Source organism: Penicillium rubens (assembly GCF_028828025.1).
Source record: "Penicillium rubens strain IBT 27055 chromosome Unknown utg000001l_segment0_segment0, whole genome shotgun sequence".
Lineage (NCBI taxonomy): Eukaryota > Fungi > Ascomycota > Eurotiomycetes > Eurotiales > Aspergillaceae > Penicillium > Penicillium rubens.
Window position 1 is genome coordinate 5,003,518 of NW_026890599.1, and position 13,130 is coordinate 5,016,647.

Here is a 13,130-nt window from a genome sequence, read left to right on the forward strand (position 1 = left end):
ACTGCCCTACCAACCGGATTTCTTATGCTACTTCTTGGCCTTCCCTTTCTGTTTGATGCTCACCCACGGCCGCTTTTTGCTCACCGATCCTCAGCTTAGCGGGATAGACGATATCGCCAGATACTTCGAGGGTAACGGATTTCGGATTCTGAAGGAGCTGGTACAAAACTGGCCAATTAGACGTAGCTGCGAGGAGGTATTAATGCAACACCTGACTTACATGCGCTCCACTTTCCTCATCAACTCCTCTCTCAATCTCTTATTGTCAACCAACTCACACGTAGCCATGGGCAAGTTCTACGAGTCCATTTCAGACGACCTACGTGACTGGGCCCTACGCCAAAGTGTTTTCTTCGTGGCTTCGGCTCCTCTGCGTGGCCGACATGTTAACCTTTCTCCAAAGGGCTTACCCGATTCTTGTCTTGCGTTTTTCGGTCCAAACCAGGTAGCGTATATCGATTCAACCGGGTCTGGCTGCGAAACCATCTCGCATGTGCGCGAAAATGGTCGCATTACATTGATGTTCTGCTCATTCGAAACGTCTCCTCGTATCTTGCGGCTTTTCTCTACTGGTACTGTTATCGAGTGGGACCAGCCCGAGTTTGATGTATGTGTACAGCGCATGGGGAAGACCCCGATTGCGGGAGCACGGGCTATCATCCAACTTGACGTTTTCAAGGTTAGCATTTGTCTTTCATATGGCTTTCGCTCGAGAATCAATCGGTTGCTTGGAAAGCAACACCGAAAAGCATCCCAAACATATTCGTCACAGAGATGTGACTCATAACAAGGATTGATTCTATCTAACAACATATCCAGGTTCAAACCTCCTGCGGTTATGGTGTCCCACTATTGACACTAACCGACGATCCTGAAACCGAACCCAGCCCCTATCTTAAAGACCGCCAGACACTGGGCCACTTTGCCGCCAAAACGGTTAGTGCCGGCCAGATACATAAATACCAACAAGAATGGAATTCTCGCAGCCTAGACGGACTCCCAGGTCTTCGATCTGCGTTGAAAGCTAGCGGGCATTACATTTGGCGGGTGGAGTTGGAAAATTGGTTCAGTCGACACTGGTATGAGGTTGATATATTGAAGTCGTTGGCTTTAGTATTGTTCGTGTTCGTGGGGGTTATGGCGCTAAGGTGGGGCAAGTGACTTGTAATTGTAAACAAGTGACTCTACTACATATGTAGTTATGCGTTTGATGCTCCAGTACTCCGCACTATCAGTTCATGTGGGAATGTTCTATGAGATTACCACTGTACTGGGCTCTTAAAAGCGGCAGCTCAGAAAGGAAAGCCCCGGCAGAGGAAATATGGCATGTAGAGTGCCATATATACATAACCTGAGTCAGTATTCCAAAATACATGACCAACTCAACCATTAATATCTAAATAGAATCCATCGAGTCCCCATGGAAATTTTCGACTAATTTTCCGAAGTTGAACTTGAGTGATTCCTTCAGACTCTCAAAGAAAAAGAATATACATGCTCTTTGTCGCCTCAGGCATCAACGCTAAACGCTTTTGGGCTGAATTGGCCTCCCTACGGCGCGCCGCAACGCGAACTCCAGAAGCCGAAATCTTAAAGCTTTCAACCCAGCTGCTCATCCCTCACCTACCTTTCTCATCTGTTTTCTCGCCACTTCAAATCTCTTTCTTCTGCATCCTATCCCTTCACCTGCCACGATCTTACATCCACAAGCTCCATCATGTAAGAGTTTTCCGCAGTGGTTCTGTTGCCCGGCACTGACCATCTTACAGGGAGAGCTTCGATAACATCTACCTAGACATCTCAAAGCAGCCTGGAAAATGCAAGCTCGCTGAAAGTGGTCTGGGTTGGCGCCCGTCCGGCGGTGGCGATACTTTCACACTTGACAGCAGCAACATCGGCGCAGCCCAATGGAGTCGCGCCGCGAAAGGCTTTGAGCTGAAGATCCTATCGAGATCGTCTGGAGTGATCCAACTGGATGGATTCGATCAAGAGGTATACTTCACCTGAGCATTCTGCGATCATTGACCTATAAACTGACGACTCAAAAGGACTTTGAGCGACTGAGCAAAGCATTCAAGATTTGGTACGGCATTAACGTGGAGAGCCGCGAGCACGCTCTGCGAGGATGGAACTGGGGCAAGGCAGAATTCACAAAAGCAGAGCTGGCCTTTAACGTCCAAAACCGACCCGCCTTCGAGGTTCCTTATTCCGAAATCTCAAACACCAACCTGGCTGGAAGGAACGAGGTCGCCGTTGAGTTTTCCCTCCCCGCCGGCGACGGAAGCGATTCCGTGGCAAAGCCCGGAAGCACAAGAAACCGAGGCCGCAAAGCTGCTGCAGGCCCCGACGAGCTTGTCGAAATGCGATTCTACATTCCCGGAACGGCCGTAAAGAAGGAAAAGATGGAAGGCGCCGATGGTGAGGAAGAAGACAACGAGGAAGAGGCCGAGGAGCAGAATGCTGCCAACCTCTTCTACGAGACGCTCATGGACAAGGCCGAGATTGGAGATGTCGCTGGCGATACCTTTGCTACTTTCCTGGATGTTCTTCACCTCACGCCCAGAGGTCGCTTCGATATTGACATGTACGAATCGTCCTTCCGGTTGCGCGGAAAGACGTACGACTACAAGATTCAATATTCCGCCATTAAGAAATTCTTCCTTCTCCCCAAGAACGACGATACCCATACTCTTATTGTGCTCGGTCTTGATCCTCCTCTGCGACAAGGTCAGACCCGTTATCCTTTCCTGGTCATGCAGCTGAAGCTGGACGAGGAGATTAGCCTTGAGATGAACATGACAGAGTCAGTTTCCCTGCGCTTGGGTCTACTTTACCTACTAACAACCTTTTAGGGATATCTTGAAAGATCAGTACAAGGACAGGTTGCAGCCGCACTATGAAGAGCCAATCCACCAAGTTGTCACCAAGGTCTTCCGTGGTCTATCTGGAAAGAAGGTCATTATGCCTTCCAAGGATTTCTCCAGGTCAGTGCCTGCCAGCCTATCTTTGCAGCATTCGTGTAGCCCGTTACTGACATGCCCATAGCCACCACGGTCACCAAGGCGTCAAGTGCTCAATCAAGGCCAACGAGGGTCTCCTATACTTCTTGGATAAGAGTCTCATGTTCGTTCCCAAGCCCGCGACCTACATTCAATTGGAGAACATTGCGATTGTTACAATGTCGCGTGTCGGAGGCGCTGTTTCCGCCAGCCGAACCTTTGACATCACTGTTAGCCTGAAGGGTGGTTTGGGTGAGCACCAATTTAGCAACATCAACCGGTAAGTACCCGATGTTTTTCTTTTTCCTGGGATATTCTGACATGAACAGCGAGGAACAAAAATCCCTCGAGGACTTTTTCAAAGCTAAGAGCATCCGCATCAAGAACGAGATGGCCGAAGAGGTATGTGAACTCTGTTTCCCTGGTGTGTTCATACAAATGCTAATTATCTTTTAGGCTGCTGGACTTATTGCTGCTGCTCTTGACAACGATGCCATGGGCTCGAGTGATGAAGAAGCACGACCTGATCGCGGATCGGCAGATGAGGATGAAGAGTCAGTTGACGAAGACTTTGCTGGTTCTTCGGAATCCGATGTGGCCGAAGAGTTCGACTCGGATCACGAGAGTAGTGGTGATAGCGATGAAGAGATGGGTGATGCTTCTGACGGAGGCGACAATGAGGATGAGCGTCCCAAGAAAAAGACCAAGGTTTAGATGTACAGCTAGTTCTTTTCAAAATATCCAAGTCTGTTCTAGTAATACAACATGTTATAGCATTTTATAGCATTTTATACAACATATAGTCCAATGTTAATGTTCCTGATATATAGTGGAGCTCACGTGAGTTAATTGGACCAATTCTGGGGCTTTCCAAGGTTCCTTAACCCCTGATCTCAGGAGAAGAGAGATCTGGCAAGTACACAAGTACACAAGTACACAGGTAAACTACACATGAATGTATACGAATGTACTAGTAGCTTCCGACAATCCAGTACCAATAGGAAATCTCACATTCCTAGGCTGGAAATAGAACTGCAGTCCTATTGCCTAGAACCATGCGAACTGCAGTCAGTAACGGTGTTTTTACGGTTTACGTATAGAGTAAAGTAGAAAAGAGCCGAAATATAGATAACATAGGAGCAATTCAAGCAAACAAGTAGAAGAAACAAAAATAAGAATCAGATACATTACATATGTACACATATTGTATAGTCCAGATCCGTATAGCCAACACATCAGGTGTTTTCCCTACGCGGGTCGATCCAAACCAACTCCAGAATAGCTGGGCCCCCGACCACTCCTCCCCCCTTTCTTTCCCAGACTGGCAGATTCAACCTCCTTCTCTCCATCCTTTTCATCTTCCTTCGTTTTTACTCTTCTTTTCTTCTCCTCGTCTCTCGCTTCCGGTCAATTTATTCCAATCCCACCCCCCTTTTTTTTTTGGGAAAGAACAATTCCTGGTACATTCCCCCCCCCCCTGCTCCCCCGAATTTTTTTCCCCTATCGCGACAATTCGACCCCACTGGAGATTAGGAAAGGCGACTGACGACATCCAATCTTCTAGGGGATCTTAATTTACAAGTTTTACATATCCTATATCCCCGGCTTTCGCAATGTGTAAGCTATTCCGCCCATGATCAGGAGACAAACAATCGGGAGACTCTTCCCCAGACAAGATGCTGATATGTTTTTGAAGCTTCGCCACCTGCGACCAGCTCCCCCGTCGCGTCTCCCGTCGTGTCCCGGGACTCTGCCACTCCTACCAGCGGCGTGGAGTCACCTTTCGTCGAGCGCAGCAACCCAATGGGCTCCGGTATCGCCCAGACCGTCACCTCCCGCGACCCCAAGGCCGCAGCTCAGGCCGCCACCGACATGAAGAACGTCGTCCGCCGCAAGCTGACAGGCTATGTCGGCTTCGCCAACCTGCCCAACCAGTGGCACCGCAAGAGTGTCCGCAAGGGCTTCAACTTCAATGTCATGGTTGTCGGTAAGTTAGACAGACAGTATTCCATGACCAAAGCTCATACCCACCAGGTGAATCCGGTCTCGGAAAGTCCACCCTCGTGAACACCCTGTTCAACACCTCGCTCTATCCCCCGAAGGAGCGCACCGGTCCTAATGCCGATATCATCCCCAAGACTGTGTCTATCCAGTCGACCAGTGCCGACATTGAGGAGAACGGCGTGCGTCTCCGCCTGAGCGTCATTGATACCCCCGGCTTCGGTGACTTTGTCAACAATGATGACTCCTGGCGCCCAATTGTCGAGAACATCGAGCAGCGCTACGACACCTACCTCGAGGCCGAGAACAAGGTCAACCGCAGCAACATTGTCGACAACCGCATCCACGCCTGTGTCTACTTCATCCAGCCTACCGGCCACTCCCTGAAGCCCCTGGACATCGAGGTGATGCGCCGCCTGCACACCAAGGTCAACTTGATCCCCGTCATTGCCAAGGCTGATACCTTGACCGACGAAGAGGTTGCCCTTTTCAAGCAGCGTGTATGTTCTTTTTTTTTTTGGAATCCCCTTATTTTCGATTGAAACTGTGGATGCTGACTTCTCTAGATCCTTGCCGATATCGAACAACACTCCCTCCAGATCTTTGAAGGTCCCCGTTACGAGCTTGACGATGAGGAGACCATTGCTGAGAACCAGGAGATCATGTCCAAGGTTCCCTTCGCCGTTGTTGGTGCCAACTCCGAAGTGTCCACTGCTGACGGTCGTCGCGTCCGTGGCCGTAGCTACCCCTGGGGTATCATCGAGGTCGACAACGAGGAGCACTGCGACTTTGTCAAGCTGCGCCAGATGCTGATCCGTACCCACATGGAGGAGCTCAAGGAGCACACCAACAACTTCCTGTACGAGAACTACCGGTCCGACAAGCTCACCCTGATGGGTGTTGCCCAGGACCCCAGCGTCTTCAAGGAGGTCAACCCTGCCGTCAAGCAGGAGGAGGAGCGCGCCCTGCACGAGCAGAAGCTGGCCAAGATGGAAGCCGAAATGAAGATGGTCTTCCAACAGAAGGTCGCCGAAAAAGAAAGCAAGCTCAAACAGAGCGAAGACGAACTCTATGCCCGACATCGCGAGATGAAGGATCAGCTAGATCGCCAGCGCGGAGAACTCGAGGAGAAGAAGGGTCGCCTCGAGACCGGACGCCCCGTCGAAGAGAAGGGCAAGCGAAAGGGCTTCTCGCTTCGCTAATGTCCATGTCTCTGCCATTGCTTTTTCCTTTGCCTATACTTCTGGCAACTAACCGATCCCACTCTCGTTCCCTTTTTTTTCCTTACTCTTGTCACCCATCACACTCCCTTACCGTCCCCATAACGCAACTGCTTTCTCACTGGATGGGCCCGCGCACTGAAAAAAGAATGGGGTTTTCTTTTCTTACCGATTGATTGATAATACGATCCTGCGAGGGTCAGCCTGGGACCTTTCACTTCTTGTGATGTACTTTTTGCTACGCCATATCTTGTCTTGCCACTTTTCTGTGTGCCCTATTACCCGCTCATTTCGTTATTTTCTTAGTGTTTGGGACATCTGGTTGTTCGCCGCCTGTCCGTGTGTTAGTCAATTCAGCGCTTCAGCTTTAGATTGTGCAGTTCGAGTAAACGGTAGACATGGTAGACATGGTTTTCGGATGTATACGGTGGCTTGCGTGTAATGGACATCACCTGCACCTGCAACCGAGTTTGCGTATCGAGTACTTTCTGTTACTTGCGTATCTAGTGTTTATTCGTATTGATTGGATCAACAGCGATTGCATCGATATAGCAGGGAAATAGGGGAAGTGTACGGGAAGAGAGGGAAGCTACACGATGTAGATTGTAGGACGGGTTATAGGCACATTAGAGTAAAAGCTGTATAACTAAAGCCGAGAACCTAAGGCTGTTGACATTATATACCGAAACAAACCCCATCCGGAACCCTGACTTATTAGAAGAAGAAAAGAGGAATACAGTAGAAGAAAAAAAGAGAAGAGCATACATAAGTATGTAAATGAGACCAGAAGTATGAGGGAGAGAGGGTTATGGAGGTCACGTGTGTAAATATATGACGTGACCATCATCCATCTACCCCAGCAGGTATAGCTAAGCGGTAAACGCTTGAGCGATATCTCACTCATCTGGGAGTGCGGACCCCCTCTAAGGCCTACGGTTCAAACCGCGCATGAACCAAAACAAAAATAGGGGGGTCCAGAGTGCGGACCCCCTCTATCCAAAAGAACTCAGATACCACCTATCTCGTTGGGAGTTCAGACTCCCTCTATCCTCGGGGTTCCTAAAAGACGGGCAGGGAGTACACGATCTCTTCCCGGAGTCATCCTTCTTTTTTTCCTTCTTTTTTTCCTTCCAAGGTTCTTCTACCGTGTATATCACACACTTTACGTGCCGTGCCTTTCACTCCTAACCTTGGAAGGTTATCATAACCTAGGGCTGCTCCCGCTGGTTAATCTACATGTTGGAGACGCTAGCCCGTGGAACTGGACCGGTCTTTATGCGTAGTTGAAGTGATATCATGTATTCATTGGGTTTATTCCTACAGTGCGTTGCAAGAAACAGATAGACACAAACACCATGGTTATTGATCGGAGAAGGTACTCTAGACAAACCATGACAGATCGGCTAGGATAGCTTCTGCCAACATATATTCACCCAACACCTATCCCAAACCTCAGGGAACAACAGCACGGCAGAGGAACTAGGGCTTTAGTGAGCATTACAATTGACCGTTGATGATGTGAACAGTTTTTGTTATGGTACACATTTGGGACCTACCCCGAAGCGACTGGTCCCGAGAAAAAGAAAGAGAAAAAACACGCCTGCATCAAGGGAAATAAGGAACGGAAAATCAACAGTATCAACACCGGTTTTACCAGGCCTCGGTGTCGAAGTTCTCAACGCTGAAGTATGAGGCAACAACTGTACGGTCAGAGAACTTGCGACCCGCCAGCGCCTTGAGGGCGTTGGTGGCAGACTCAGCGGTGTCGTACTTAATAAAGATCTTGCCAGCGCCGTGTCCGCGGCGGGGGATCTTGATTCCGATCATCTTTCCGAACTTCGAACACTCCTCGCCCACGTCCTCCAAGATTTCTTCGTAATCTTCGTCATTGAGGAGCTCGTCAAGCGTAACCATGTTGAGAAGCTGTAGGACCTGGGTGGTCTCGAGATCCTGGGAGGTGGTCTTGGCGAACATCTGCATGGCGTTCACGCCCATGTCGAGGCCAGTGGCTTGCGTGGTTCCAATACTGGCACGAACAAACTTGAGGCGGCGGTCAGCCAGTTCCATGCCGTTCAAACCTTCAACGGCCAGAGCAGTGTTGTTTGGGTCGACGTATTCATAAAAGGCAATTCCCTGGAAAGGTTAGTCGCAAAGTATTGGATGGTAGGGAGATATTTAGACTTACCCGAGACTCCTCTGTAGCAGCATCCTTGACCAAGATAAAGGACTTAAGGTCGCCGAATGACTTTAGCAACATGATGATAGCCTCCTCATTGATGTAGGTGGGGATATTAGAGATGCAGATCTTGTTGGGTGAGTCAGGCACCTCATTCAGAACAACGCCAGGCTGGACTGGCTGGGCTGCGCTGCCGTCGGGAACAATGTAGTCCTTTGGCCGTCGCACTTCAAGTCCCTTGTCTCCACTCTCTGGCATGGTAATTCCATCGAGAGCCAATGCGACTGTGGCGTCATTTGGATCCTTAAACTCCAGGAGTGCGAATGTTTTATCTTCAGAAACTTGGGCTGAGATGCACGGATCGACACTGCGAATAACATTGAGACCATTCAACTGAAGATTGAAGAAGGCGATAACGGCATCGCCTGAGACACCGGGCGGGATGTTGTAAACGAAAAGTCGTTTTGATTGACGAGAGTTGGAAGGCTTGAGGGCAGCGTTCTCGCTATCCCCAGTGGGGGGGTTCAGGAAGTCCTTCATGCGGCTTGGGTCCATTGGCTGCTGACGAGGAGCTCCGGGGAGAGGGAACATTCCTGATACTGTTAGGCAATTCCACTAGTCCAGAAGCTGCAAATACATACCTGAGATCTTTGCCTGCTCAGCCGTAACATTCTCATAACCAGGCGGCTTCATATCCCATTGAGTCAAACGACGTTTGCGAGTCAACACCGATGGCACATCTGTCAAATCCGGAGTAGGCTCCTTGCGCCGCGGGGGCGTGGCGCTTCGCTTGCGCTCTCTTCTCTCACGGTCTCCACGGTCTCCACGATCACCGCGATCACCGCGATCAGCACGATCACCACGTCCGCCGCGTCGGTCGTCAAACAGATCGCGACGGGGTCTATCGTCAAAGTCACGGCGGCGACGGTCGCCCCGGTCACCACCCCCACGCTCGGCACGGTCGCCGCGGTCCCACTCACGATCATCGCGACGATAGCGGTCCTCGCGCTCACGTGCACGGTAGTCACGGCTGGTTGAGTATGAGTTCACTTCACGCTCCCGACGGGAGTCAGCTCGGGATCCATGATGAGGCGAACGCGATCGGCGTCGTTCACCACGATCACTCCGATCGCCCCGTTCAGCCCCACGCTCACTTCCTCGTTCGGAACCACGTTCAGCACCTCGGTCGGCAGTTCGGTCGGGCCGGTCTCGCTCACGCCGCTCCTCGCGCTAGAATTGGGGTTAATCGCCGCGGTTGCGACCAAAGATTGGCTGGTACTTACGTAGTAATCGCGGGAACGTCCAGTGTCTGAGAGATATTAGTAGCTATATTTGAAGTAATTGTAAGGATAACTTACCCCTGGATGAGTAGGTATCACCGTTCATGTTGAAGTTGGTTGAGGAAATGAAGCTCTGTCACCAGTGAAGGGGAAAACTCATGACCCGGAGCTGCAGGCGGTGATACCCTCACCGCCCGAGTGTCGACTACGATACTGGCAGAAAAGAACAAACATGAAGACGACGTCTCCGCGGTCTCGAATCACTTTATTCCGTGTTTTAAGGATGTCTGTGGGTGCTTTGTCGGAATGGCGAAAGCTTCCTTTGAGCTTGAGTGAGCTTTGTATCAATACTACACTCAGATGTGGCCAGTCTTTTAGGTTTGTTAGCCAAGTTTTCAGGCCCGGGGATCGCAGATCAAACGACTGACCCTTCTTAGATGGCAGAACTTCCCAGAGACTAAGGAATGGCGATGTGTCCTATATGGCCACCTCCTGTCACTGAGGCAAGACTCGGATTTCTTGTACTATAGATCTGTGCAACCCCCTTCCCATACACTCACACCAACAATCTCCGACGATGACCATCTCGTCCGCATTATCAAGCATTACTTCAACCTGACACCTAATTTGACCGAACTATACTCCCAATGGTCATCACAAGATCCCAACTTCAAGAAAAAGGCTGCGCAATTCACAGGGATCAGGATCCTTCGGCAAGATGCGTGGGAAGCATTGGTATCTTTTATCTGCAGCAGCAACAATAATATTGCACGGATCTCACAAATGGTGGAGAAATTGTGCATACATTATGGAAAACCTGTGGCCACGATTGAAGGGCGTGCATATCATGACTTCCCTCCCCCAGGTGCATTAACTGGCAACGACGTCGAAAGCAATCTCCGCAAGTTAGGCTTTGGATACAGGGCTAAATACATATACCAAACTGCGGTTATGGTATCCAACCGAGATGAAGGCTGGCTGAACAGTTTGAGCAACCCCGAATGTCCAGCATTTGGCGTGGACCCTAAACCCAGCGGTGAAATGAAACCGGAAGGGCGAGAGGGATATCGTGAAGCCCATGAAAAGCTCCTTGAGCTACAGGGAGTTGGGCCCAAAGTGTCAGACTGCGTCAGTTTAATGGGATTAGGCTGGGGAGAGTCTGTGCCGGTTGATACTCATGGTGAGTTTCTCTTGATAACGTTACCGACCTGTTTCTAATCCTTTATAACAGTCTGGCAAATCGCACAGCGAGACTACCGATTTGGAAAAAGCTCCAATAAGAACTTGAACAAGACAACTTATGATGCTGTTGCCAATCATTTCCGCAAGCTTTGGGGTAAGGAAGCTGGATGGGCCCACAGTGTGCTTTTTACTGCAGACCTGCGGACCTTTGCAGACAAACTTGCTGCAACCAAGAAGGTTGATGTGAAGGTGAAAGACGAAGAGTCTGATATCAAGGTGGAGGCGAAAGTGACAGCTGCCGTCTCTTTGAAAATTCCCAAGGAAGAAGACGTCGATGTGAAAGTCAAAGTCGAGGACATAGACGATGCCAAAAAGCCCAGTGGTAAGAAGCGAAAGGAGGCTGAGACCACCGTTCCTACCGTTCAAACAACAGCGACACGAAGAATGTCCAAGCGACTAAAGCGCTGAGACTACTAAGGAGTATTTGGACTACTACTTTTACCCAAAAAAAAATGTCTGTACATCTTATACTGGGACACTGCAAAGTAATGAAATCATGTGCCGAAAGCACGAGTGTACAATAGAGTGTGGTGCGATAAACATGTGTATTTGTATTCAATCATCTTAGCTATATCAATATATCAACGATCAATGCCTATAACCGTAGTTAGTAAAACGGTCAAGCAACTTATAGCACAAGTCTTGAAGTTGAAACAAGTCGATCAGAAGTCCAGATAGATCATCGAGCTAGCATCCGAAAACACTAGCTCTGACATAAGAGGTACCAGAAAATAAAGTAATAACGAATGCGTTGTATCATCAGGTCGGAAGTTTGGGAATTGAGTAGAAAAAAAAAGGTTGGAACTGACCTGATATTGACGGTGGCGAGAGGATGAAAGGCGTGTCGAGTGTATACCTAAGTATAGTACAATTCGCACTCAAATTGAACAGAAAACATCAATTCCAATCAAGTCAAGTGCGAAATTGAGATCGTTGGTTGTTGAAGTTGGAACAAAAGCCGAAGAGAAACGAAGAGAAGTTTTGTCGAAGAAAAGAAATAAGCGAAGGCACATCACGTGACCCCACACACGGCCCCATCTTTCCCGTCCACACTCACACCCTCTCACTTCTCGATTTTCGATCTTTCATCCACGCCGACAACCGACCAGATTTCCTCCGCCGGACACATCGCCAATCCAAAATGGTTCGTCTTCACAGCAAGGGCAAGGGTATTGCCGCCTCCGCCATCCCCTACTCCCGCACCACCCCCGCGTGGCTCAAGACCACCCCCGACCAGGTTGTCGACCACATCTGCAAGCTGGCCAAGAAGGGTGCCACCCCTTCCCAGATCGGTGTTGTTCTCCGTGACTCCCACGGTGTTGCCCAGGTCAAGATTGTCACTGGTATGGAAATCCGAAGAAACGCGATCCCAGGAATTGGAGGATCGAAATTTTCTAACATTTTTATGCAGGTAACAAGATTCTCCGTATCTTGAAGTCCAACGGTACGACTCCCTCCGCCAGCATAATCACCTCCGTCGGGTGAAGAGAGCGAACAAATTGTGTGGGCAAACTTTTCTGGTTCGGTAAAAGAACCCGCTGGTTTCGAAGCGCAAAATGCTCGTCTCTCTCCCCGACACTGGTCGCAGAAATGCACCAGCAATTAAGCCTCTGCTTGGTCAAGAACATCTAGACTGACAGAGAGATTTTGGAATACAGGCCTCGCTCCCGAACTCCCCGAGGACCTCTACTTCCTGATCAAGAAGGTAAAACCTTTTTTCTCTCCCTTTTTCCCCCTTGTCTCCATCCGTGTAGATTATGCTAACCTCGAATCATCCAGGCCGTCGCTGTCCGCAAGCACCTTGAGCGTAACCGCAAGGACAAGGACTCCAAGTTCCGCCTCATTCTGATCGAGTCCCGCATCCACCGTCTGTCCCGTTACTACAAGGCCGTCGGTGTCCTGCCCCCCACCTGGCGCTACGAGAGCGCCACTGCCTCCACCCTTGTCGCATAAGCGCATTTTGGGAGGATGAGTGGTTGACGGAGGGAACCCATCGGATCGTCGTGATCGTCGTATCTGGAGGGTTTATCTTCTGCTAGGTACAACAAAAAAGATTACGATTATTTGATACCCTGTTCATGAATGCTCTAGATCCTTTGTAGTCGTAGGTTCGGCTGGTAAGCGCCGTAGATGGTAAATTATAGCATATATGATCGCTAGCCTGCCAATATATGTTGTAGAGTCGGTACTCAAGTAGTATACTGGATTTCGT

The 13,130-nt window shown here is 49.7% G+C and overlaps 5 protein-coding genes across 5 annotated transcripts; 4 read left to right on the forward strand and 1 right to left on the reverse strand.

The window, feature by feature from the left end:
• Positions 1-286: 286 nt before the first annotated feature.
• N7525_001949 (FACT complex subunit POB3) lies at positions 287-3,713 on the forward strand (the record flags this gene model as incomplete). The annotated part of the gene is made up of 8 exons (XM_061212111.1): positions 287-679; positions 820-1,079; positions 1,770-1,992; positions 2,049-2,803; positions 2,853-2,984; positions 3,046-3,279; positions 3,329-3,401; positions 3,456-3,713. The coding sequence occupies 8 exons, from the start codon at positions 287-289 to the stop codon at positions 3,711-3,713; spliced, it is 2,328 nt and encodes a 775-aa protein (XP_061071337.1).
• An 899-nt stretch (positions 3,714-4,612) lies between these two features.
• Positions 4,613-6,202, forward strand: aspB (septin AspB; the record flags this gene model as incomplete). The annotated part of the gene is made up of 4 exons (XM_002557395.2): positions 4,613-4,616; positions 4,696-4,986; positions 5,034-5,500; positions 5,567-6,202. 4 exons carry the CDS (start codon positions 4,613-4,615, stop codon positions 6,200-6,202), a joined length of 1,398 nt encoding a protein of 465 aa, XP_002557441.2.
• A 1,668-nt stretch (positions 6,203-7,870) lies between these two features.
• On the reverse strand, positions 7,871-9,782 carry N7525_001951 (splicing factor u2af large subunit; the record flags this gene model as incomplete). The annotated part of the gene is made up of 5 exons (XM_061212112.1): positions 7,871-8,353; positions 8,406-8,989; positions 9,038-9,626; positions 9,680-9,705; positions 9,755-9,782. 5 exons carry the CDS (start codon positions 9,780-9,782, stop codon positions 7,871-7,873), a joined length of 1,710 nt encoding a protein of 569 aa, XP_061071338.1.
• Positions 9,783-9,959: 177 nt separating this feature from the next.
• N7525_001952 (8-oxoguanine glycosylase OGG1) lies at positions 9,960-11,326 on the forward strand (the record flags this gene model as incomplete). Its single annotated transcript, XM_061212113.1, has 3 exons — positions 9,960-10,054; positions 10,114-10,856; positions 10,908-11,326. 3 exons carry the CDS (start codon positions 9,960-9,962, stop codon positions 11,324-11,326), a joined length of 1,257 nt encoding a protein of 418 aa, XP_061071339.1.
• Positions 11,327-12,059: 733 nt separating this feature from the next.
• N7525_001953 (40S ribosomal protein uS15) lies at positions 12,060-12,871 on the forward strand (the record flags this gene model as incomplete). Its single annotated transcript, XM_002557392.1, has 4 exons — positions 12,060-12,261; positions 12,330-12,362; positions 12,577-12,623; positions 12,698-12,871. 4 exons carry the CDS (start codon positions 12,060-12,062, stop codon positions 12,869-12,871), a joined length of 456 nt encoding a protein of 151 aa, XP_002557438.1.
• Positions 12,872-13,130: the final 259 nt, after the last annotated feature.